This window comes from Perognathus longimembris, chromosome 6 (assembly GCF_023159225.1).
Source record: "Perognathus longimembris pacificus isolate PPM17 chromosome 6, ASM2315922v1, whole genome shotgun sequence".
In the NCBI taxonomy this organism is placed as follows: domain Eukaryota; kingdom Metazoa; phylum Chordata; class Mammalia; order Rodentia; family Heteromyidae; genus Perognathus; species Perognathus longimembris.
Window position 1 is genome coordinate 76,963,766 of NC_063166.1, and position 23,602 is coordinate 76,987,367.

The 23,602-nt window shown below is 54.0% G+C and overlaps 1 protein-coding gene across 3 annotated transcripts in view; it reads left to right on the top strand.

Moving 5' to 3' along the window:
- Slc12a5 (solute carrier family 12 member 5) overlaps positions 1–22,272 on the top strand; it is a 39,388-nt gene extending 17,116 nt beyond the window's left edge. The window contains exons 7-26 of one of the 3 annotated variants that reach the window (XM_048349532.1): positions 3,002–3,243; positions 4,431–4,642; positions 6,641–6,811; positions 7,023–7,121; positions 7,267–7,324; positions 9,916–10,090; positions 10,821–10,939; positions 11,227–11,325; positions 12,179–12,298; positions 12,608–12,712; positions 13,830–13,998; positions 15,769–15,964; positions 16,759–16,928; positions 17,775–17,906; positions 18,981–19,088; positions 20,599–20,721; positions 20,815–21,014; positions 21,332–21,346; positions 21,604–21,737; positions 21,915–22,098. In XM_048349532.1, coding sequence (XP_048205489.1) covers positions 3,002–3,243; positions 4,431–4,642; positions 6,641–6,811; positions 7,023–7,121; positions 7,267–7,324; positions 9,916–10,090; positions 10,821–10,939; positions 11,227–11,325; positions 12,179–12,298; positions 12,608–12,712; positions 13,830–13,998; positions 15,769–15,964; positions 16,759–16,928; positions 17,775–17,906; positions 18,981–19,088; positions 20,599–20,721; positions 20,815–21,014; positions 21,332–21,346; positions 21,604–21,737; positions 21,915–22,006 — 2,739 coding nt within the window. In that variant the 3' untranslated portion in view covers positions 22,007–22,098. Of the gene's footprint in view, positions 1–3,001; positions 3,244–4,430; positions 4,643–6,640; positions 6,812–7,022; positions 7,122–7,266; positions 7,325–9,915; positions 10,091–10,820; positions 10,940–11,226; positions 11,326–12,178; positions 12,299–12,607; positions 12,713–13,829; positions 13,999–15,768; positions 15,965–16,758; positions 16,929–17,774; positions 17,907–18,980; positions 19,089–20,598; positions 20,722–20,814; positions 21,015–21,331; positions 21,347–21,603; positions 21,738–21,914 lie in introns of all 3 variants that reach the window. The other 2 variants (XM_048349534.1, XM_048349533.1) reach the window with 2 other exon arrangements.
- Positions 22,273–23,602: the final 1,330 nt, after the last annotated feature.

Below are 23,602 nucleotides of genomic sequence, written 5' to 3' on the forward strand. Positions count from 1 at the left end.
TCCTGGTTTTACGGCAAATGGAGCTGACATTTCCCAAGCCCCGGCCCTCTGCAGGCCCCAGGGCTTGGCAGCCTCTTGTTTTATTTTATCCTGACAGGTTTCTCATGAGTTAGAAGATGGCCACTTAGAGATGAGGAAAGCAAGGCTCAGAGAGTTGAAGAGCGTGTCAGAGGGATGGGAAACTGTCATTGTGACTTTGAAGGCCTGCACGTGCCTCCTCTACTGCACAGCCTTGGGGAATTAGAAGTCAAGGTGCCAGGGTGTCTAGCTCAGGGTAACATATAATAAATCAGGATGGGGAAGATGGAGAATAGGAAACACAGGGAGGCAAATAATGAGAGGAGAATCACGTGATTGAAAACTGAACGTTTAAGCCAGGTGCCTGTGGAGCACACCTGTAATCCTAGCTACTCAGGAGGCTGAGATCTGAGGATTGTGGTTCAAAGCCAGCACAGGCAGAAAAGTCTATGAGGCTGTTATTACCAATTAACCTCCAAAAAGGCGAAGTGGAGCTGTGGCTCAAGTGAGAGTGCTAGCCTTGAACAGACAAAGCTAAAAGGCAGTGCCCAGGTCCTGAGTTCAAACCCCGGTACTGTCACACAAGCACACACACACAAATTTAAATGTAGTATAAAGGCAATCCTGGTCACTGCATAAAATTGCGGGGGAGGGGGGAGGAAGGATCAAAGCAAACAAAAAATAAAGGAGAAAGAAATCACCCAAATAAAATCACCATAAACACTTTAGTAAATTTCCTCCTGGTTTTGTTTGTCTATGTATTCTGTCTTTGTAAAATATAACTCCATGTCATAAACATTTCCATGAATAACTAAATGCTCCCTTTGCAGAAATAATTTACAAGCAAAAATAACTTCACTGTAAACATATTAAGTTTATTATAAAAATTTTTAGAAAATGCAGATGTGCAAAGAGGATAATATTATCCACATTTTGCGGTAGAGCACTTGCCTACCATGCCTGAATTAGATCCCTAGCACTGGAAACAGAAAGAAACGAATGAATAAGTAAATAAATAAAAAATAAAGACTCGGGCTGGGGATATAGCCTAGTGGCAAGAGTGCCTGCCTCGGATACACGGGCCCTAGGTTCGATTCCCCAGCACCACATATACAGAAAACGGCCAGAAGCGGCGCTGTGGCTCAAGTGGCAGAGTGCTAGCCTTGAGCGGGAAGAAGCCAGGGACAGTGCTCAGGCCCTGAGTCCAAGGCCCAGGACTGGCCAAAAAAAAAATAAATAAAAAAAAATAAAGACTCATTTTCTAAAATCGTATTCTATTTGGATAATAATATTATTTGGATTATAATATTAATAATACTAATAATATTCAGATTTTATTAATTCAGGGAAAACAACTATTGACATTTTGCTGTACTTGTCAAGATATACACACTCATGTATATACATATTTGTAAATTATCTTCACAGATAACTCTATAAAAATGAGATCATAAGGCTGGAGGTGTGATTCAAGTGCTGATTTTAAATGCCAGTACCACCAAAAAAAAGGTCATAAGACACATTATTTTTTATAACATTTGCTTGTGCTCATCTAATATAACATGGGTAGGTTTTGAGTCATTCAGTTTAGGTATATGCATTTTTTTCCCTTTTTTTTTTTTTGGCCGGGCCTTGGACTCAGGGCACTGTCCCTGGCTTCCTTTTTTTTTTTTTTTGCTCAAGGCTAGCACTCTGCCATTTGAGCCACAGCGCCACTTCTGGCCGTTTTCTGTATATGTGGTGCTGGGGAATCGAACCCAGGGCCTCATGTATATGAGGCAAGCTCTCTTGCCACTAGGCCATATCCCCAGCCCCCGTATATTTTTTTCTTGATGCTAGAAATTTCTTAGCATGTCCTGTGTGTACTCTGATCACATACTCTATGACTGAACTGTATCCCCATTCTGTGATGTCTTTTCATAACAGCTCTCTCATTTATGTGGGAATATCATGATTTATGTACAAGCTGTAGTGATAAACATGTAATTTCTTTCTACATTCCTACAAGAAATAATAAAACAATATAGTCAATATAATTTATAGCATCAAGTTCCGGAGGCTCATAAACCCTGTGATCCTAGCTACTCAGGAGGCTGAGATCATGAGGATTCAGTTCAAAAGCTAGGCCAGACAGGAAAGTCTATGAGACTCTTATCTCCAGTTAGCCACCAAAAAGCCAGAAGTAGAGGAGGTGTAACTCAAGAAGTAAAATACCAGCCTTGAGTGAAAAGCTAAGGACAGTGCCCAAACCCTGGGTTTAAACCCCAGTACCAGCACAGAAAAAAATATTTGTTTTTTTGTTTGTTTGTTTGTTTTGTTTTGTTTGCCAGTCCTGGAGCTTGGACTCAGGGCCTGAGCACTGTCCCTGGCTTCTTTTTGCTCAAGGCTAGCACTCTGCCACTTGAGCCACAGCGCCACTTCTGGCCATTTTTTTTCTATATATGTGGTGCTAAGGAATCAAACCCAGGGCTTCATGTATACGAGGCGAGCACTTTTACCACTAGGCCATATTCTCAGCCCCAGAAAAAAATATAATTTTAGCAATGATAATAGATACAACTAATTGCTCCTACCATCTGCACCATGCTATTTTTTTTGTTTTTTTTTCAGTTGTGAAGCTTGAACTTAGGGCCCGGGTGCTGTCCCTGAGCTCTCTTGCCTAGGCTAGTGCCCTGCCACTTTGAGCCACAGTGCCACTTCCGGTTTTCCGGTGGTTAATTGGAGATGAGAGTCTCACAGACTTCCCTGCCTGTGCTGGCTTTGAACCACTGTCTTCAGATCTCAGTCTCCTGTGTAGCTTGGGTTACAGCCACTGCTCCTTAGGTGCCATTTGTTTTTCAAACTAGACTGTGCTGGTTTCTGTCTTACTCTCTCTAACTACCCCAAAGCCCTGCCTGTACCTCGGGTGATTTCCCTGGGGCGATTCTCAGCGGGTCTTCACTGGCACTCCTGCCCCCCGCCCCGCTTTGCTCCTTTCCTGCAGGCGTATCTCTTCCCGGCGATGGCCATCTTCAAGGCGGAAGACGCCAGTGGAGAGGCGGCTGCCATGTTGAACAACATGCGTGTGTACGGCACGTGTGTGCTCACCTGCATGGCCACCGTGGTATTTGTGGGTGTCAAGTATGTCAACAAGTTTGCTCTGGTCTTCCTGGGTTGTGTCATCCTCTCTATCCTGGCCATCTATGCTGGGGTCATCAAGTCGGCCTTCGACCCACCCAACTTCCCGTGAGTGCTGGCTCTCTGAGCCTCAGGCCTTGTTCCCTCCCCACTTCCCCGTCCGGATTTTTTAGGCCTGTACATTCGTCTTTAGCAATGTCTCTTCGCCCCGACTCTCGTAATTGGGGTGGTTTGGGTTGAGAACAACCTCTGTGAGGAGGGAAAAATCTCTCCTGGTTTGGGAGCGACCTTGTCAGGGTAGGGGACTTCCCTGGAGTTTGGAGGAACTTTCCCTGGAGGATCAAGCACGTTCTCACGGGCATGGGCTGAGAGGCAGAACTAACTGGAAAGGACTTTGGAAGGGATGAGTACTCTGTGGTCTTACAGACCTTCCTGGATGGAACAACCTCCTGGACTGTGAGAAACCCTTACTATTGGGCATCTTCGAGGTGGGAAAGGACACCTAGAAGGAGGCCCAGGGCTCAGATCCCTGTTGCTTTTTCTGCTTTCCCTAAGATGAGAGACCTCTGCATCCCGCTGGCCAGGAGGTCAATGCCCAGCGACGCTGGCCACGGTGCAGAAACACACTAAGGCACTGAGGTGTTGATTCTCCTACATCAGCATGCTAGATTGGCATTGACAGGCCAGTGCTGCTGCCTCATGCTTAATCCTAGCTCCTCGTGAGGCTGAGATATGAGGATTGTGGTTCAAAACCAGCCCCACCAGGAGAGTCCATGACACACTTATCTCCAATAAACTACTCAAAGGATAGCTGGAAGTAGCACTGTGTCTCAAGTGGTAGAGTGCTGGCTTTGAGCAAAAAGCTCAGGGACAGTGCTCAGGTCCTGAGTTCAAGCCCAAAGAATGGAACAGACAGCTGCAGTGGCTGAGAGCTGAGGATCACAGATGAAGGCCAGTGTAGGCAGAAAAGCCCATGAGACTCTAATCTCCAGTTAACCAGCAAAAACCAGCAGTGGAACTATGGCTCAAGTGGTCAAGTGCCAGCCTTGAGTACAAAAACTAAGGGACAGTACTTGCCCCCGAGTTCAAGCCCTCATGCTGCCACAGAAGCAAAATCAAACAGCACACACCACCCCCCTGCTGATGTCCAGGTTCCCTCCAAATCAAGCCAGCACCTCTGGGCGTGGGGCCTTGGCAGCTGGGGTTGTTCTTTCTCTAAGCTCCCCTGGTGGTTCTTGTGTAAAGGCAGAACAAGGTGAGGTGTCACTCCGTCTCCCTCGCTTGTTTCTCTCTAGGATCTGCCTCCTGGGAAATCGCACTCTGTCTCGCCATGGCTTTGATGTCTGTGCCAAGCTGGCCTGGGAAGGGAATGAGACAGTGACCACACGGCTCTGGGGCCTCTTCTGCTCCTCCCGCTTTCTCAACGCCACCTGCGATGAGTACTTCACCCGGAACAATGTCACCGAGATCCAGGGCATTCCTGGCGCTGCCAGTGGCCTCATCAAAGGTCTGGGGGAGGGTGGGGGGGGGGCCGGCAACCAGCGGGCACCGCAGGGATTGTAGGTCAGGTTAAGGTTGGGGGGGGAGGGTCCTCTTTGGGACTCAGTTGAATTCAATTAGTTTTAATTGTGCACTTACTCTGGGCCATGTTCTGTCCTTATGATGGGAGGAGAGATGACAAGTATTTCACTGCTAGTAGGAAAGAAAGCCACTGATTTGATTCATATTCACTGAGTACCTACTGAGGACCGACAGTGTGCCAAGTACTGTGACTATAAAATGTGTCAGTTACAGTCCTGGGCCTCAAGGAGTATAGTGACAAAGATAGATGTGTTGATAAATAAATGAAGCTTCGCATGGATGTGTATTCAGCGAGCTGAGATGTCTCAGGGGAGGTGTTCGTGTCTACGAAGTGACAACACAAGGCTTTATGCGCACACCTGGGAGGGCTTTGAAGGACAAATAAGAGATTGTCAATAATACTGAAGGAATAAGGGTACCGAAAACCAAAGAACAGCTTGCGTAACACATGCAGACACAGAAGAGCATATTGTGTCCTCCCAACCACGAGTAATTTGGTGTGACTGGGGCATAAAGTGCAAAGGAAGGAGGGCAAGCGGTGATGCTGGAAAAGCTGGCATGAGCCAGATTGTGGCTGGCCCTGGCAGCCATGTTGAGGAGTTGAGGGCATTTGCCTAAGGCAGTGGGAGTCCAAGAGGGCACTGGTACCATGGGCGCAGGAGAGATGGGCCGAGCTTGAGGGATGGAGGGTCTCAGTGGGAATGGAAAAGGGGTCCTCAATCAGAGCTGGTTTTCTACCCAGCAGACACTTGGCTATACTGGGCAATCATTTTGTTCATCCAACTGGAGGAATGGGTAGGGGCTGATAGTGCGCACCCCAGAAAGTCCGTCCCCATTGGCAACATGGGACAGTTAAGTCCAGGAGAAGTCAAGGAATGTGTCCAAGATCTTACACGAGTCAAGCTGCTACACCTAGCCCTCAGGCCCCCTGGTTAATCCTCGATATTCAGGGGACTGAGATCTTAGGATTGAGGTTCAAAGCTAGGTTGGGCAGAAAAGTCCACGAGAGTCTTATCTCCAATGAACCCACCAAAAGTCAGATTGGAGATGTGGCTCAGATAGTGGAGCACCAGCCATGAGCAAGAAAGCTGACTGAGAGTATGAGGCCCTGAGTTCAAGCAGACAAAGGAACAAATAAAAAAAAAACCCTAGAGGAGTGCTCTAATACCTGGTGGGCAGAGGCTAGGATGCTGCTAAACTCCTACAGTGCCATTGGATAACACACCATAGCAAACAACCATGGGGCCCAATATGTTCCTAGGGCCAAGATAGAGAGATCCTAGATTGGAGGGAAGGGGCATGTGTAAACATATTAAGTGGGCAGAAGGTACAGATCTTTTGAGGCCAGCATCAAGGCATCCAAATGGCTGCTGGTGCCATTACTGAGAAAAGAGGCAAAGAGTAGGTTTGTTTATTCAAGGGGGAGGGGGAGTGGTGATCTCAATGGGAACATATTGGCTCAGTCTAAGATAGGTCTTCATATATCCATTCTTTTTTTTTTTTTGGCCAGTCCTGGGCCTTGGACTCAGGGCCTGAGCACTGTCCCTGGCTTCTTTTTGCTCAAGGCTAGCACTCTGCCACTTGAGCCACAGCGCCACTTCTGGCCATTTTCTGTATATGTGGTGCTGGGGAATCGAACCCAGGGCCTCATGTATACGAGGCAAGCTCTCTTGCCACTAGGCCATATCCCCAGCCCCATATATCCATTCTTGATCACAAGATGTGTCTATGAAATCTTTACACATGGCCTGACCCCAAGCAAGAGCGTAGGAAATGTTGGAAAGAAAATAGAACCAAGTCCAAGGGAGAGTGAAATTTCATTAGCCTTGAGTTTTACTTTTTGCCCATCAATTCCCCTCGGTCCCAAAGCGCTGATCTGCTGACTTCTGGCCTTTCTCCTGAGCACACTTTTCTCCCCGCACAGAGAACCTCTGGAGCTCCTACCTGACCAAGGGGGTCATTGTGGAGAGGCGTGGGATGTCCTCTGTGGGCCTGGTAGACAGCGTCCCTGTTGATTTGGACCACCCCTATGTCTTCAGCGATATGACCTCCTACTTCACCCTGCTGGTTGGCATCTACTTCCCCTCCGTCACAGGTGAAGGGGAGCTCAGAGAGGGCGGGCTTCTGCTCGGGAGCGGATGGGAGGCGAGAGTCCGGGAGGTTGGCAAGTCTTTGTTTGAAACTGGACCATGCCAAGGGAGTTAACCCCACAAGGTCCAGAAGAACCCAAGGTCTTCCATGAGTCAGTAGCCTTGTCTGGTGCCCCACGGCCCTGGCCCTTGTCTGAGCCGGTGCTCTGCTCACAGGGATCATGGCTGGCTCCAACCGCTCTGGGGACCTGAGGGACGCGCAGAAGTCCATCCCCACGGGCACCATCTTGGCCATCGCCACCACATCTGCAGTCTGTATCCTGCACTGCTGGGCTTGAGACCAGCCTGGGTGGGAAGAAGGGGGGGCGAGGCTGCCTTATCGGTGGGCTCAGGAGGGGTGTGTGTGTGTGGGGGGGGGAGACCTCCATTTTCCGGGATTCTCCTTCATCCTCTGCTACAGACATCAGCTCCGTGGTTCTGTTTGGAGCCTGCATTGAAGGTGTCGTCCTGCGGGACAAGTAAGAAAGACATTAGGGTCCATCGTGTTTGGGGGTGGGGGTGGGCATGGGAGGCTGAGTTGTGGGAGACAAGCTGGGAGGGGAGAAAGGGCCTGTGGGGTTCCTGGCAGCCTCATCTTTTTCTTATTACTTATGTTCTTTCTCCTGTCACTTCAGTTGGAGGTTGCTTGAATGGTGTCTCATTTTCATTAAGAGAACTACAGTTCCCCTAAGTTTAAGCACTATTGTTTTATTAATTTATTTAACAACTTCTAGATGTCTCTGGGTTTGTCATTGTCTAGGATTCTGGGGGGGGAGGTGTAAAGATAAATAGTACAGGTTTTGTCCTAAAGAAGGCCTTTGGGGACTTGTAACCACATTTGCAAACAGCCTTTACAGACAATAGGCGTAGCCCTAAAGAAGAACACGGGGTGACAGCCTCAGGGGAGTAGAGGCCAGTCCCGTCTTACACCACACCCATCTTACATTCTCCTTTTTTTCCAGGGGGGGGGGCAATCCTGGGGCTTGAATTCAAGGCCTAGGTGCTGTCCTGAGCCTCTTTGTGCTCAAGGTTAGTGCTCTACCACTTGAGCCACATTGCCTTTTTCTGAGTAGTTTATTGGAGCAATGAGTGTCACAAACTTTCCTGCCCAGGCTGGCTTCGAACTGTGATCCTCAGATCTCACCCTCCTGAGTAGTTAGGATTATAGGCGTGAGCCACTGGCACCAGACACATTTCTCTCTCTCTCTCTTTTTTTTTTTTTTTTGCCAGTCCTGGGCCTTGAACTCAGGGCCTGAGCACTGTCCCTGGCTTCTTTTTGCTCAAGGCTAGCACTCTGCCACTTGAGCCACAGCACCACTTCTGGCCATTTTCTGTATATGTGGTGCTGGGGAATCGAACCCAGGGCCTCATGTATACAAGGCAAGCACTCTTGCCACTAGGCCATATCCCCAGCCACATTTCTCTTTTTAAGGGGCCTGGGGAAGCTTCGGAGAGGAAGTGGCATTGTAGTGAGTCCTCCTCCACCACTCCAAATGAAAAATACATGACAAAATGACACCTGTATTGAACATGTACAGGCTGTTTTCCTTGCTATTATGTCCTAAAGAACACAGCATAACAACAATTTATGTAGCACTTCTATTGAATTAGATATTACCTTCAACGATGCAGGAGAATTGCTTTGGTTATGGGCAAATGCTATAATTTTTGTTTTTGTGTACTGGTACTGGGGCTTGAATTTAAGGCCTGGGCCTTGCTTGTCCCTGAGATTTTGTGCTCAAAGCTAGTGCTCCATCACTTGAGCCACAGCGCCATTTTGACCGTTTAGTAATTAATTAGAGATAAGAGTCTCATGGGCTTTCCTGCCTGGGCCGGCTTCAAACCACAATCCTCAGATCTCAGCCTCCTGAGTAGCTGGGATTACAGATGTCAGCCACTTGTGCCTGGCCATCCTCATCCTACATTCTACATCCTTTTTGAAGTAGTATTGTTGTTAGATGATCATGGTTTATTTATTTAGTTAGTTTTTTTTTTTTTTTTTTTGGCCAGTCCTGGGCCTTGGACTCAGGGCCTGAGCACTGTCCCTGGCTTCTTTTTGCTCAAGGCTAGCACTCTGCCACTTGAGCCACAGCGCCACTTCTGGCCACTTTCTATATATGTGGTGCTGGGGAATTGAATCCAGGGACTCATGTACACGGGGCAAGCACTCTTGCCACTAGGCCATATCCTCAGCCCCTTAGTTAGTTCTTACACCATCAGAAAATGAGGCCAGAACCCCTACTTTTTACCTGCCCGTGAGTTGAGATTTGCCCAGGAGAACATAACACTAACAATAACCATTTACTAGCTGGGTACTGGTGGCTGAGATTTGAGAATCTCGGTTCCTAGCCAGCTGGACGGGGAAGTCCATGAGACTCTTACCTTTAATAAACTACTCAGGTAAAGCCAGAAGTGGTGCTCTGCTTCAAGTGGTAGAGCAATAGGCTTGAGCAAAAGAAACTCAGGGACAGTGCCTAGGCCCTGAATTCAAGCCTCATGACTGTCACCAAAAACAACAACAACACCCAGATAAATGGAAAACAACAACGACGTTTACTACAGTCACAGTCCCTTTTTCTGGACATGGTACTAAGGTTTGACATAACATCCTTTATTCTCACACCAGTTACATGAGATAGGTTTTTTTTTTTTTTGGCCAGTCCTGGGCCTTGGACTCAGGGCCTGAGCCCTGTCCCTGGCTTCTTCCTGCTCAAGGCTAGCACTCTGCCACTTGAGCCACAGCGCCGCTTCTGGCCATTTTCTGTATATGTGGTGCTGGGGAATTGAACCTAGGGCCTCGTGTATCCGAGGCAGGCACTCTTGCCACTAGGCTATATCCCCAGCCCTACATGAGATAGGTTTATAATCATCTCGTTTTAGAACTCAGAAGGGCTGACTTGCCCAGGGCCCCACAGACAAGACTTGACCAAGGTGTGTAGGGCTGTGTGTCTCCTCTGACCCCGAGCCTGTGGTTGGCACACTGTTGGTCCCACTGGATGGGGAGATCCACCCTGGCAGCTGGGTGGCGTTTCTCACTCGGCATCTCCTGCTCCTTACCGCTCTATTCCAGGTTTGGTGAAGCTGTGAATGGCAACCTGGTGGTGGGTACGCTGGCCTGGCCATCTCCCTGGGTCATCGTCATCGGCTCCTTCTTCTCCACCTGTGGGGCTGGGCTGCAGAGCCTCACGGGGGCCCCGCGGCTGCTGCAGGCCATCTCCAGGGATGGCATTGTGCCCTTCCTGCAGGTCAGTGTGGGCAGGACAACACAGGTTCCCCAGAAGATCACCCAGCTAGAACCCTACGCAAACAGGGGGGCCACCACTAGCCTTGAGCCCTCTCCTGGGCACTTTTGCTCAGCACTGCACTCAGAGACACGGATGGGTAGACCTTACTTGGGATTTTGGCCCATGGTCAATGCCTTCTCTTTGAGCATTTTCTCCTCTTGGGAGGAAAATAAATGTGCCTCTTCCAGCTCCAGTGTTAGTCAGGGACTCAGAGAGGCAATCAAAAAGGTGATGCTTAAAAAAAAAAGATTGATAACTTGGTATGGGTGGCCTACTTAGGAGGCTGGTTTGAAGTCAGTGTGGGCAGACAAATCTAAAAGACTCTTTTCTCCAATTAGCCATCAAAATAGTCAGTAGTGAAAGAATGGCACAAGTGATGGAGCTCAAGAGAAAAAGCCAAGGGAGACCGAGCGGCCCTGAGTTCAAGCCCCAGTATCAGTACAAAAATAAATGATCTGTGAGCACACAGCCATGGCCACTAACTGAACTCCTGATGGCTCCTCTTCCATCTGCCTCAGCGGAGCATCTTTCCCCCTCAGGGGTCATCTGAGCTTCGTCGCACCAGGCTGTTCATGCCCAAGTGGTCAAGGCACAGCAGAGCCTTCTCTGTTCCCTGACTCGCAAGCCTAGGAGAGACAGACAAAGTTTCCTTAAGGCCACAGCCCTTTCATGGTGGTTGCTCTGTCCCCAGGTCTTTGGGCATGGCAAAGCCAATGGAGAGCCAACCTGGGCATTGCTGCTGACGGCCTGCATCTGTGAGATCGGCATCCTCATAGCCTCTCTCGACGAGGTCGCCCCCATCCTTTCCATGTGCGTTTCTGTCCTCATGCCCTCCAACCATGACTCAGGACAACCCACCCCAAACTCCTTAAAGACCCCAGGAAATCCGTTGCTGGTCATAGAAGCCCATCCTTTGCTCTATAGAGATGTACTACTCCCCCCCCAAAAAAAACCCCAGGATGTATTATAAGGAGACATGACCTTTGAACCCCCATACCAGAGTATGATTAGCCACCCTCTAGTTTATTCCCCCCTTCCCTTTCATGTCTCTGTTTCTGTGTCTGTAACCCACCTCCTGAGGTCTTCCTGTATCCTAGGTTCTTCCTCATGTGCTACATGTTTGTGAACTTGGCCTGTGCGGTGCAGACGCTGCTACGGACGCCCAATTGGAGACCACGCTTTCGATATTACCACTGGTGGGTTCTTCTTCCCCCCACTCCCACCCTCAAAATCGTTTCCCACCTCCACCCAGGGCCCCGTGTCCCCTAGGACTCTGAACCTAAACGTGGCGTCCCATTTTCTCCAGCATTTGTAGCCAACTAGCATGAGAAAGACCCTGGAGAGCATCTTATAATTCTAAATAATAACACAACACAATCAGAAACAGCCATTCCTGTCTCTGATGCTCAGCCCCTTACAAGATGGCACGGAGGTAAGAGTCAGCCTGACCTGAGTTCAAGACACGATGTCCTCTTCCCTGCCTGTAAGGAACTGGGCTGCAGCTGTAGCATCCCCGAAGCTCAGGTTCCTCGCCTGTGAAGTGGGCATGGTCACTGTCCTGCTTTCCTGGGGTCGGGAGCTTATCCCAAGGAGCTGGAGGTCTTTCTTAATGGCTTGGTGCTTGGACATGCATCCTACAAAAGGAAAACTGAACTCAAATGGGGGATGGGACTGATCCAAGGTCACCCAGCAAGACTGGGGGATAACGTGGCCAACAGCAGGGCTGCCCTGTTCTTCCCAGAGCTTCTGCTTTGCCGGTGGCTTCTTCCCGGGGCTTCCTGTAGCATCTCTAGAGCTCGATCTCAGAGCACACCTGGCTGGGGTTCCCTGGTGGAGTCAAGACATGGGACAAGGGGCTGTGGAGACTGTGGAGTTGGGTGGAACAGTGCTCCATCTGTGCTGTCTCATGGTGACAGTAGTGTGAGATCCCTTAGACCTGGCTGTAGTCACCCAGATCGTGGCCAGCAACCACTCCCAACTCTTGTTAGTCAAGTCTCTACTCCAGCCATGGCCCTGCCGGGGCTCAGAGTCTGGTCTCTCTTTGTCTAGGACCCTCTCGTTCTTGGGCATGAGCCTCTGCCTGGCCCTCATGTTCATCTGCTCCTGGTATTACGCCTTGGTGGCCATGCTCATCGCTGGCCTCATCTACAAATACATCGAGTACCGCGGGTAGGTGTCGGGATGGGGCCTGCAAGGCCGAAGGGGAGGAGGCGGAGGGAGGACCCGAAAAGGGTGCTGGGTGTCAGGGAATGAGTGACTTGAAGCGGGTTAGGGTATGGGACAGAGGTTTTGGGGAGTTAAGATAACAGATTTAGAAAGGACTTCCGAAGATAACAGCTAAGACTTGATTGCGTCAAGTAGCAGGAGCAACATGATCACCCTCAGGGCACCCTGGAGTGGTGGCTGGCTCTGTGTGGATGCTTTCCTCAGCCACTCCCTGGCTTTCTGGCCTCATGTGATCGCCTCCCTGTTCTCCAGGGCGGAGAAGGAGTGGGGCGATGGGATCCGAGGCCTGTCTCTCAGTGCTGCTCGCTATGCCCTCCTGCGCCTGGAGGAAGGGCCTCCTCACACCAAGAACTGGAGGTCAGTGGCGAGGGGATTGGGGTAGGGGGCTCAGGCAGAGGCAGGCTGGAAGCAAGGGCCATACTTATTCCACTTGCTTTGTTTCGCTGAAGTGAAATAATACAATCCTGGCCTCTCCCGGCCATATCAAGGCTGAACTGACTTCTAGACATCGTTCCTCTGAATGGACTCACCATGCCATCCTTCCCGCCCTCCCCCCACCAGGCTTTGCGCAGGAAGTTTGTGAATGCGTGACCTATAGCAAGCCCCTTCCTTTCTTGGGGAATGTAGTGAGCACACAGATCTGTGCAAAAGGTTCCACCAGCCACAGAGACATATCAGAACATGTAGAATTGGGCGGGGAGGTGTCTTTCTCCTCAGAGATTCTAGACCCATCGCTCCATTTTGTTTACCTGAAGATCAGAGGCCAGAGAGGACCAGAATTTTTCTCTGCTACCTTACCCGATACTTCCCCACTGGCTGCTCTGCTCGGTCCTCCATGCCCAGAACTCCATCCATCCCCCCAGGTTCCATCTTGCCAAGAGAATGGCGGAACTCTGGATTTTACCTAGGACCTGGCTGCCTGTCCTGATGTTGGCCAAACTGGGACTTCCAGACATTGGGCTTTGCGTTATGGGCTCCAATTCCCAAATAATCAGCACAGGGGCTAGCCTGGAGAGTGTTCTTGGAGAAGGTTATTAGATTGAGGGAGGGGTTGGAGGACGGTGTTGGGTAAGTGAATACTATGGAAGGATGTGTAAGTGTATATGTGGATGGGAGGGTAGCTAGCTGGGGTAGATGAAGGCGTGAATGCATGGTTGGTGGTGGGTGTGTGGGTGATTGAGAGAATAACACACTGGAGGTAAATTAATAAGGATGTGAGTGAATGATGGAAGGACAAAATGGGTGAGTGGGTGGCTGAATGGATAGACAGATGAGCGTGGTGGATGGAGAGATGGTGGGGGAGGGTGGATGGATACATGGCTTGTGGCTCGGGGAAAATGGAGGCAGGATGTTCAGGTATTTGGGTGGGGGTTGGGCACAGGTGGCCGGGACACAGGGCACAGTGGTCAGGTGAACCGGTGATGGGTGTGTTGTGGGCGGCCGGTTGTGGGTCACACGACTTCCCCCTCTTCAGGCCCCAGCTGTTGGTGCTGGTGCGCGTGGACCAGGACCAGAATGTGGTGCACCCGCAGCTGCTCTCCCTGACCTCCCAGCTCAAGGCCGGGAAGGGCCTGACCATCGTGGGCTCCGTCCTGGAGGGCACCTTTCTGGACAACCACCCCCAGGCCCAGAGGGCCGAGGAGGTGAGCAGGACCCTGGCAGCTTGGGGGAGGCCAGGACACCCAGGGAAAGTCTTTGCCTGTCTATACTTTCCTTCCTTGCACCATTGAGATGGAAGAGCCAGGTCCCTGGCTCCATGTCCCCTACTCTTGTCTCCATCCACTGGGTCCAGGCCACTGTGGGCCCGGGCAGCCGGTGTCTGCATACAGAACACCGAGGGGTCTTTGGAACCTGGTGGGTTCCGGCCTGCCGCTCAGGCCTTTCTCCCTTCAGGGGTGTGACTAGGAGTAGAAAGAGAAGAGAAGGCCTGAGGGAGACCGAGGGAGACGGGGGGGCACCTCTAATGGCTTGTGACAGTTGCTGCTTCTGCCTCACTGAGCTGTTCACACCAATCTGTCAGGGCCCAGAGATGCAGGCCCCCGACTGGTCAGTATAACTCGACATGCAGTGACCGAGTGTGGTCCAGGCACTGGGTGAGGCACCAGGGAGAGAGAGATGTTTATGAGCAAGTGCCAGCTGGGCACGAATGGCACACACCTGTAATCCTAACTACTCAGGAGGTTGAGATCTGAGGAGCTCAGTCTGAAGCCAGGTCAGGCAGGAAGGTCTGGGAGACTGGAGCTGGAGCTGGAGCTCAAGTGGTAGAGTGCCAGTCTTGAGTGAAAACACTAAGGGAGGATGTGAGGCCCTGAGTTCAAGCTTCAGTGCCAGTCCCCAAGGCAGCCACCGATGGAGAGGACGGAGGGTTTGCAGAAGGCCTCGCTGCTGTTGGCTGTTGCTGAGAGCTGAGGTGGGCTCGCATCAGTGGGGCCGTGCAATGGTTTAGTGTCGCAACATGCCAGACGGCGTGGCAAGTCCTCGAATGCGCTGTGTCCTATCGTTCTCCCTGTTCCTAAGTGGGGTGGCTGTCGTGACCCCCATTTGACAGATAAGGATAGAGATTAGATGACCTGATCAAGGTCACAGCCAGGAGGTGGCGGAGATGGGAATTAACCTCTCTCTGTTTGACATCAAGGCCCTGGTTGAGAGAGTTAGGGGTGGATGAGACTTCCTGGACCAGAACCCCTGCAATAACAGCCACGTGTCCTTCAGCAAGTCTTAATTTGTCTTTAAACCTCAATTTCCTCACTGATGAAATGGGAATAAGGAAAAACACTTTTCTCCTAGTATAGACTAAACATGTCCTTAAAGAGTTTATCATTATTGTTAACATAAAATGGTTTTGGTCAAGTGCGGGTGACTTACACCTGTAATCCTAATTAGTCAAGAGGCGAAGATGTCAGGATTGTGGTTCAAAGCCAACCCAGGCAGGAAAGTGCCATGAGCCTCTTATCTCCATTTCACCAGCAAAAAGCCAGAAATGGAGCTGTGGCTCAAATGGAAGAGCATTAGCCTTGAGTTAAGGGACAGCACCCAGGCCTCAAATTCAAGCCCCAGTAATGGCTCATAAAAAAAAAAAATGGTTCAATTGTCTGGCCATGCAGAGAAACCCAGTTGAATTCTCATGTGAGTGAACGGGAGGCTGGTGGCATTTGGGTGGGACGAGGCAGGATGTAACGAACAGCAGGTGCAGCAGGTGGGGGGGGGGGCTCCGTGAGCCACAGCAGGGTTGAGGGAAGGGAGGGGGCAGTCACGGGGATCCAGGTGATGGGGAGACCTGCATCATGCCAGAGCTGAGCTTCAGGAAGATAGGGGTGCGTGGAGGGAAGTTGGCTGCTAGGGACACAGTGCACTGGCAGGAGGCTGAGGCTGGTCCTGTTCCGCGCCCCCCCCCCCCCGCCACCACTCCCCAGTCTATCCGGCGTTTGATGGAGGCAGAGAAGGTGAAGGGTTTCTGCCAGGTGGTCATCTCCTCCAACCTGCGTGATGGCGTGTCCCACCTCATCCAGTCCGGGGGGCTCGGGGGACTGCAGCACAACACGGTGCTGGTTGGCTGGCCCCGCAACTGGCGGCAGAAGGAAGACCATCAGACCTGGAGAAACTTCATTGGTAAATCCCCGTGGGCTGGGGAGGGAGTGGGCTGGCCGTGGGCTTCTTGGGGCCTGAGGACTTCCCCAAGCCCAGCACATGAGTGGATTCAGCGTGAGCCCAAGAGGCCATCAAAGCCGGCCACGGGTGCCTGGCGCTGGGAGTCAGCTGTGAACGGGACAGTCTTGGTTCCAGCATGGAACCCCCCCAGCATGGCCCTGGGGGTGGTGGTGGTGGTGGGCGGAGCATGGGGGAGACACAGCTTGAGAGTCAGGGGTCGGGGTCTCCGCACTGGTCCATCTCAGCAGCAGTGGCTGTGCCCCCCTCGGGCGGGCCACCAGATTCTCTGACAGTAGTATTCCACACAGAACAGCAGTGCGACAGACATTGGCAGAATGGCTTCTGCACGCCAGACAAGTCGAGGCGTTCTCTAATTTCCCCATTAGTCGTCTGAGAGCCAGGCACTGGGATCTCCATTTTATCAGAGCCACACGGGCACCGAGAAATGAAGGGACCTGTCTGGATCACACAGACAAGAGGTGGCGTCGGTAACGCCAAGCCATTGTGTCTCCTTTAAGGAAGGATCCAGCGAGCCCACACATGGTGGGCTCCTGGCAGCCAATAGCCAGGTGGGGTTATTGCCATTTGACAGGCGGGAAACTGAGGCTCAGAGAGGCGGATAGGCTTTTCTACATCCAAACAACGGCTACTTGAGGTGAACAGGGCGAATGCTGACGGCTCAGCCCAAGGCCTAGGCCGGGGTGGGGTGGGGACCCGGAGTCACCCTCCTCTCTCTACCTCCTTGACCTCCCCAGAACTGGTCCGGGAAACCACAGCTGGCCACCTGGCCCTGCTGGTCACCAAGAACGTGTCCATGTTCCCCGGGAACCCGGAGCGCTTCTCGGAGGGCAGCATCGACGTCTGGTGGATCGTGCACGACGGCGGCATGCTCATGCTGCTGCCCTTCCTGCTGCGCCACCACAAGGTGGGAGCCCCGCGCCACTGCGCCTGCGCGCACCTGCCTGCTCCAGCGCGCCTGCGCGGGCCTGGGAGCGGGGTCAGGGCTGGGGCCAGAGCTCTGAGCTCTGAGCGCCTCCTTCATCCCGGAGGTCAGGAGCTGCTGCGTTAACCTGAGAGGTGCATCGCAAGTACAGAGCAATGGTCACCCCGAGCAAATAGACGCGCCACTTTAATAGGGGGACCCTCAGGCCTGGGCAAGGGAGTCCTTGTGGGGGGGTTCAGGTCGGTGAGTATGTGGGAGGGGCCTGTGGAAGGGGACAGGCTCCTTTGCCTGAGGTGTTTCTTGTTTTCAGTGGTACTGGGGCTTGAACTCAGGGCCCCTGGGTACTGTTCAGCTTTTTCTTTCAAGGCTGGTGCTCTACCACTTGAGCCCCAACTCCACTTTGGCTTTTTTTTTGTTTATTTGTTTTTGTTTTTGTTTGGCCAGTCCTGGGCCTTGGACCCAGGGCCTGAGCACTGTCCTTGGCTTCTTTTTGCTCAAGGCTAGCACTCTACCTCTTGAGCCACAGCGCCACTTCCGGCTTTTTTCTATGTATGTGGTGCTGAGGAATCAAACCTAGGGCTTCATGTATACGAGGCGAGCACTTTACCACTAGGCCATATTCCCAGCCCCCCACTTTGGCTTTTTTTGGTAGTTAATTGGAGATAAGAATCTAACAGGCTTTCCCGCCTGGGCTGCCTTTGAACCACGATCCTCACATCTCAGCCCTCTAGTAGCTAGGATGACAGGTGGGAGGCACTGATTTCACCCGCCAAGGGTCTCATCATTGCCTTGGGCTCAGCCTTCCTGGGTCTCCTTCAACCCTTGTAGGTGTGGCGGAAGTGCAAGATGCGAATCTTCACCGTGGCGCAGATGGACGACAACAGCATCCAGATGAAGAAGGACTTGACCACATTTCTGTACCACTTACGTATTACTGCCGAGGTGGAGGTGGTGGAGATGGTGAGCACCCCCTCCCCAACAACTGTTCCCTTGAAGTTTTTCCTCCTGGCCCCAGCCCCATGTTGGGGCCCAACACCCAGCTCCCTGACCCCAACCACCTCTCACATCTTCATCCACTCAACCTGTTCTTTTTCATAAGAATACTTGTATGACGCTTGGCACCAATAGCTCATGCCTATAATCTCAGCTACTCAGGAGGCTGAGATCTGAGGACTGCAATTCAAAGCCAGCATAGGCAGAAAAGTCCATGAGACTCTCATCTCCAGTTAACCAGTGAAAAGCTGGGCGTGGAAGTGTAGCTCAAGTGGTAGAACACCAGCCCTGAGCAAAAAAGGCAAATGACAGAAACCAGGCCCTGGGTTCAAGCCCCAGTTCCTGGCACAAAACAACAACTTCAACAACAAGAATAGCAGTTTGAAACTGTGCATGAAAAAGAAAACACAATAGCCATGTCTAAAAAGACACCAGGTACTGTCCCATGTTCCTGATAAATACTGATTTACACAACCAACAATGGGACAGATATAATTACCAGGATTTCTGTTTATAGATTACAATGTTAAGGTACAGAGAGGTTAAGTAACTGGCCCTTCAGCACACAGTAAGTGGTAAGTAAGCCAGGATTTAAACCCAGACGGGCTGGCTCTGGGATTTGCAATCCATTGATCTCCTTCCGTTAACTCTCTATCCGCCTGGCCCTCTGTGTGTTCAGTAACCTGCCTGTATGTTCATGGATGTATTCATTCACCCACTGCTTCATTCACCCGGGTACATGTTCATTCATCCTTTTGTTCTTTTTGAAAAGCCTTTCCTCTTTAGTCACTGGGGTAATGAATGCACTCATTCAGTTCTTCATCATTCACGCCCCTGATCCTCGTTGGGGTGATCAGGGAATGAAGTGGCTGCGTCCCCAGGCCGATGCCCTCGCTATTTCATCCTTGCTTTCTACCCCGCCAACCTTGGAGATGTCAGGGCACAGGCAGGCATGAGGGAGGTCCCGCCACCCACCTGAGCTCATGCTGTCCTCCCTCGCCTCTTCCCTCCCTCCTTTCACCCCACCCCACCTCCCCACAGCACGAGAGCGACATTTCAGCATACACCTATGAGAAGACCCTGGTGATGGAGCAGCGTTCCCAGATCCTCAAGCAGATGCACTTGACCAAGAACGAGCGGGAGCGGGAGGTGAGGCCGCCCTGGCATGGCTACTGTCAGCTTGGGGTCTGCACAGGCACCGGGCAGCTCAAGCCCGGCACCCTGCCCATCAGCACTGTTAGCGCCTCCTTACATAGACCTTAACCCCCACCTCCCGTGGAACGGGGCATCCGGCCGTGTTAGTGCACACAACCATGGCCCCTGCCAAGCCCCCTACCCATGCCAGAGAGACCTTGGCACACGCCACAGATTCTACCCTCTGTGACCTCTGGGGCCCAAGAGAGAACCGTGGATGCTAAATATGTGTGGGTGATGAGTCCCCACGGGTGTGGGCTGCCAGTGTGGGAGACAAGGGCTCATGGGATGGTCTCAGAGGGCGAGTAACAGATGGATAAAGTCATAGCTGAGGGGTAGGAGTTAGGGGCAGGCCTCCTGGGGGGTGACGGAGGGGCTTTCAGGGCTAATGGCGATGCGCTTCCTGTGGAGTGAGCTCTTTCTGGTGTCAGGCACTGGTCCCCTGGGGTGTGGATGAATGAATGATCTACCCCAGGGAGTGGAGCCCTTGGGGGAAATGCATGATGGCGCTCCAGGCTTGGGGACAGAGGAGCGCCAGGAGTGGGGTGCTTGGGGAGTGAGGGGGTAGATGCTATGGGTGTGGGTTTTATCCCAAGCGTGGATATCTATTTCTCAGAATGTGGCTGATGGGCTCTCGGGGAGCTAAGTGTCAGGGGCCCCTTTGAGCCAGGGAAGGGTGGTCTCCCTGCAGATGGGGTGTTAATCTCAGGCTTAGTCGAAATGGTAAGGAGCGAGTGGCATGCGATCCCAGGGAGATGAGTTCACACTGTCATCCCAGCTACGCGGGAGGAGGGTCAGAGGACTGGGGTTCGGGGGCAAACCATGAGCAAGATGTATCCAAGAAGAACAAAAGTGAGAAAGGGCCCAAAGGGTATGGCTCAGGCATAAGATTGAGTTCGAATCCATAGTACTGCCAAATAAGAAAAAAAAAAAGGACCAAAAAAAGTGACAAGAGGAGCTGGGAATATGGCCTAGTGGTAGAGAGCTCGCCTCGTATACATGAAGCCCTGGGTTCAATTCCCCAGCACCACATATATAGAAAATGGCCAGAAGTGGCACTATGGCTCAAGTGGCAGAATGCTAGCCTTGAGCAAAAAGAAGCCAGGGACAGTGCTCAGGCCCTGAGTTCAAGCCCCAGGACTGGCAAAAAACCAAACCAAACCAAAACGACAAGAAAGAAATCTGACCAGCCAGAACTGGTCATAGTTCTGGTATAGCACCATGACCACAGGGCTGTATGAGCCTTGCCGGGCCAGGTGCCAACCCCCTGCTTGTTGCCTGCATGGAGGTCCGGGCATTTGGAGAGGAGTGCTGGGGTCCGAGGTGCGGTAGCTATTTGGTACCGTCTTTAACCACCTTCCATTTCTGGAATGTGTACATCCTGGCTGACCTGGCGGTAGCTCTCGACAGGGGGCATGGGTGTGGACTCCCGGCAGACTTGGCACCAACTGCTGTCACTCCTTAGATCCAGAGCATCACAGATGAGTCTCGCGGCTCGATCCGGAGGAAGAATCCAGCCAACACTCGGCTCCGCCTCAACGTTCCAGAAGAGACGGCTGGAGACAGCCAGGAGAAGCCGGAGGAAGAGGTGTGCGGCTGGGGTGGTTTGGCCTCAGGTGCTGGGAGCTGAACTTTGGGCCCACCATAGGCGTCTCCTGCCGGCCCTTCATTCATCCCTCAGGTGCAACTGATCCACGACCAGAGTGCTCCCAGCTGCCCGAGCAGTTCACCCTCCCCAGGGGAGGAGCCCGAGGGGGAGGGGGAGACGGATCCGGAGAAAGTGCATCTCACCTGGACCAAGGACAAGTCGGTAGCAGAGAAGAATAAAGGTCCCAGTCCTGTCTCCTCCGAGGGCATCAAGGACTTCTTCAGCATGAAGCCGTACGGGCCGGCCTGGGGGTGAAGGGCTGGGTGGGGGCAAGCCTGGAGGGTGAGGCTCACCTTGGCAGAACCAGCGACCAGAATGGGTCCTTAGAGAACCGGAGCCGAGCTCTGGAGACTTGGGGGCTGGGCCCGAGGGCTGAGGGTGGGGGACTCGTGCTGGGGGCGGGCAGGTGGAGAGGTGAAGGCGCTGGGTTGCGGGAGGCAGGGTGGGGGTCGCCTAGGGTGCAGGGAGATGGCTCATGACCCAGCCTCTTTTTCTGATCCGCCTTCCCCCCTCCCCCCCTTTCTCTCTGCTTCTCTTGTGTTTCCTGAAGGGAATGGGAGAACTTGTAAGTGTCTCAGAATTTTCTTTTAATTTTCTCTCTTCCTGGTCTCTGCTCCCATGAACCTCCAAGGGTCTGACTTCTGGGGTCTCCGGATAGGCTTGGGAAGGATGGGGGTCGGCGGTCCGGGGCCGTCCAGGGCTCCGGCCGGGCCCCAGCCGCGCGGCGCGGGCTGTGAGGGGGGTTGGAGGTCCCGGCCCTCGTTCCCAGGGCTCACGCGCCGCCCTGCGGCCTTGCCCCCCCCCCCCCCCGCCCTCCCTCAGGAACCAGTCGAACGTGCGGCGCATGCACACGGCCGTGCGGCTGAACGAGGTCATCGTGGAGAAATCCCGGGACGCCAAGCTCGTGCTGCTCAACATGCCCGGGCCTCCCCGCAACCGCAATGGCGACGAAAACTGTATCCTGGCTCCGAGATGGGGAAGGGGGGGAGGCGTCCGTCGGGGGAGCCGGGAGGGGTGGGCGAGGGAGGGCCTGCGCCAGGATCAGCACCGCGGACAGGGCCCGGGGCGCGCGCCACCCCTCCCGCGGGAGGACCGGGCGGGTCGTCGGTTGTGGGTCCTTGACCGGCGCGCAGACATGGAGTTCCTCGAGGTCCTCACCGAGCACCTGGACCGGGTGATGCTGGTCCGCGGCGGCGGCCGCGAGGTCATCACCATCTACTCCTGAGGGCCAGGACCTGCCCCCTCCCCCCCGGGCGAGCGCGCCCGCCCGCGGCCCCGGAGCCCTCGCCGCGCCCCCCGCCGCTGTCACCGTTTACATACAGACCCCCGTGCCCGTGCCCTCGTCCCTTTCCCCGCCGCTGCCGGGAGCCCGGAGGCCGGCCGCGCCCGTCGGGGCTGACGCGGATCGAGCCCCCAGCGCGGCCCGCGGGTCTGCGGGGCCCAGGCTGCGCGCCGCCCTTTTTTTCTAAGCCCGGCCTCGGCCCGCAGCAGGAGACGTTGCAATAAAGGTCGGGGCGGGGGAGGCGCGGAGAGGAGCTGGGGCCCCGCCGGACCCCGCGCCGTCCACGCGGCCCTGGCCCCCGGCCCGCGGCCCCGCTCCCGGCGCCCCCCACCCTCCGCCGGCTGCGCCCCTCGGCGCTCGGGTGCGGGCGCAGCCCGACGGGGCCTGTACATAGTGTACAGGAGACATCGCGTGTGTTTTTAACGCCCCCCATGTTTATGTAACCAGAGGCGCAACGGACTCCACCCTTCTCGCCCGGGCGGCGGAGGCCCCGGGAAGCGGGGGTCCCGAGCCGGCCGTCCCCCGGCCCGCTCGCAGGCGCTCCTCCTCGTCCCCGGCGCGCCCTCGGCTTCCCTCCCTCTCCCCCCAGCTCCTGGCGGAGGCAAGGGGGGTGGGGGGACGAGGGGAGATGAGGGAGCCCGGCTGGGGCCCGGGGAGGGGCGGGGGACCGAGAGCCGCCCGCGGCCCCGAGGAAGCCCCGCCCTGGTGCCTTCGCGGGGGAGCCGGCGTCGCTCCACGGGTGGCCGGTCGCCGGCTCCCCCTACCCCGCGGCTCCTCGCCAAAGACTGAGATTGCGGAGCTGGAGGGCGCCCTCTGCCCAGGGCGCCCCCTGGACCGCAGGGGGAGAGGGGGCAAGTCTGGTGTCAGGGCCTCCCCCGTCCGGAGGCCCCCCCGCACCGCCCCTCGACTCCCCCCGCAAGCCCCGGCCTAGGCCCCCGGCTGCAGCTCGTCTGGTGTGGTGGGGCCGAGCCTGGACCGCCGGCGCCGGCTCCCAGGCACCGGGCCGGGGGAGACTGCAGTCCCGGCGCTCGGTTCTCAGCGCGGCTCCACCCTCATCTGACCTAGGACCCAAGGCCTTTGGCTCCGGCCAACTCGAGTGCTTGATGCTTCCGCGCCGCCCGCGGGCCTGTGGAGGCGTCTTCTGCCCAGCCTAGAGGCGGCTTTTGGCCTGTCCCCTTCCCCCAGGGCACGGTTACCGAGGGGGACAGGCGCTGCATGCTCGTTCCAGCGCCTTCTGGGACTGGGTACAGTACCTCCAGCCCCAGGGCCCTGACCCACGCACCTAGTTAGACATCCTGCCCACTTTCCAGAGCTGGGGCCACAGTCTGCTCCTGACCTCACCACCTTCTTTCCTTTGAGCCCAAGGCAGGGCGCTGCACCGCCACCTAGACTGGTCAGGTGTGGCCAGGCAGGCGTGAAGGTCTGCGGCTCAGCGCTGGCCCAAGACCTGACCAGTCTAGACTGATGCAACGTCGGAAGTGACTGTCAGCCTCCTGCATCCTTTAAGACCTCCCTTGGAGAACCAGGAGGCCTGCCTTC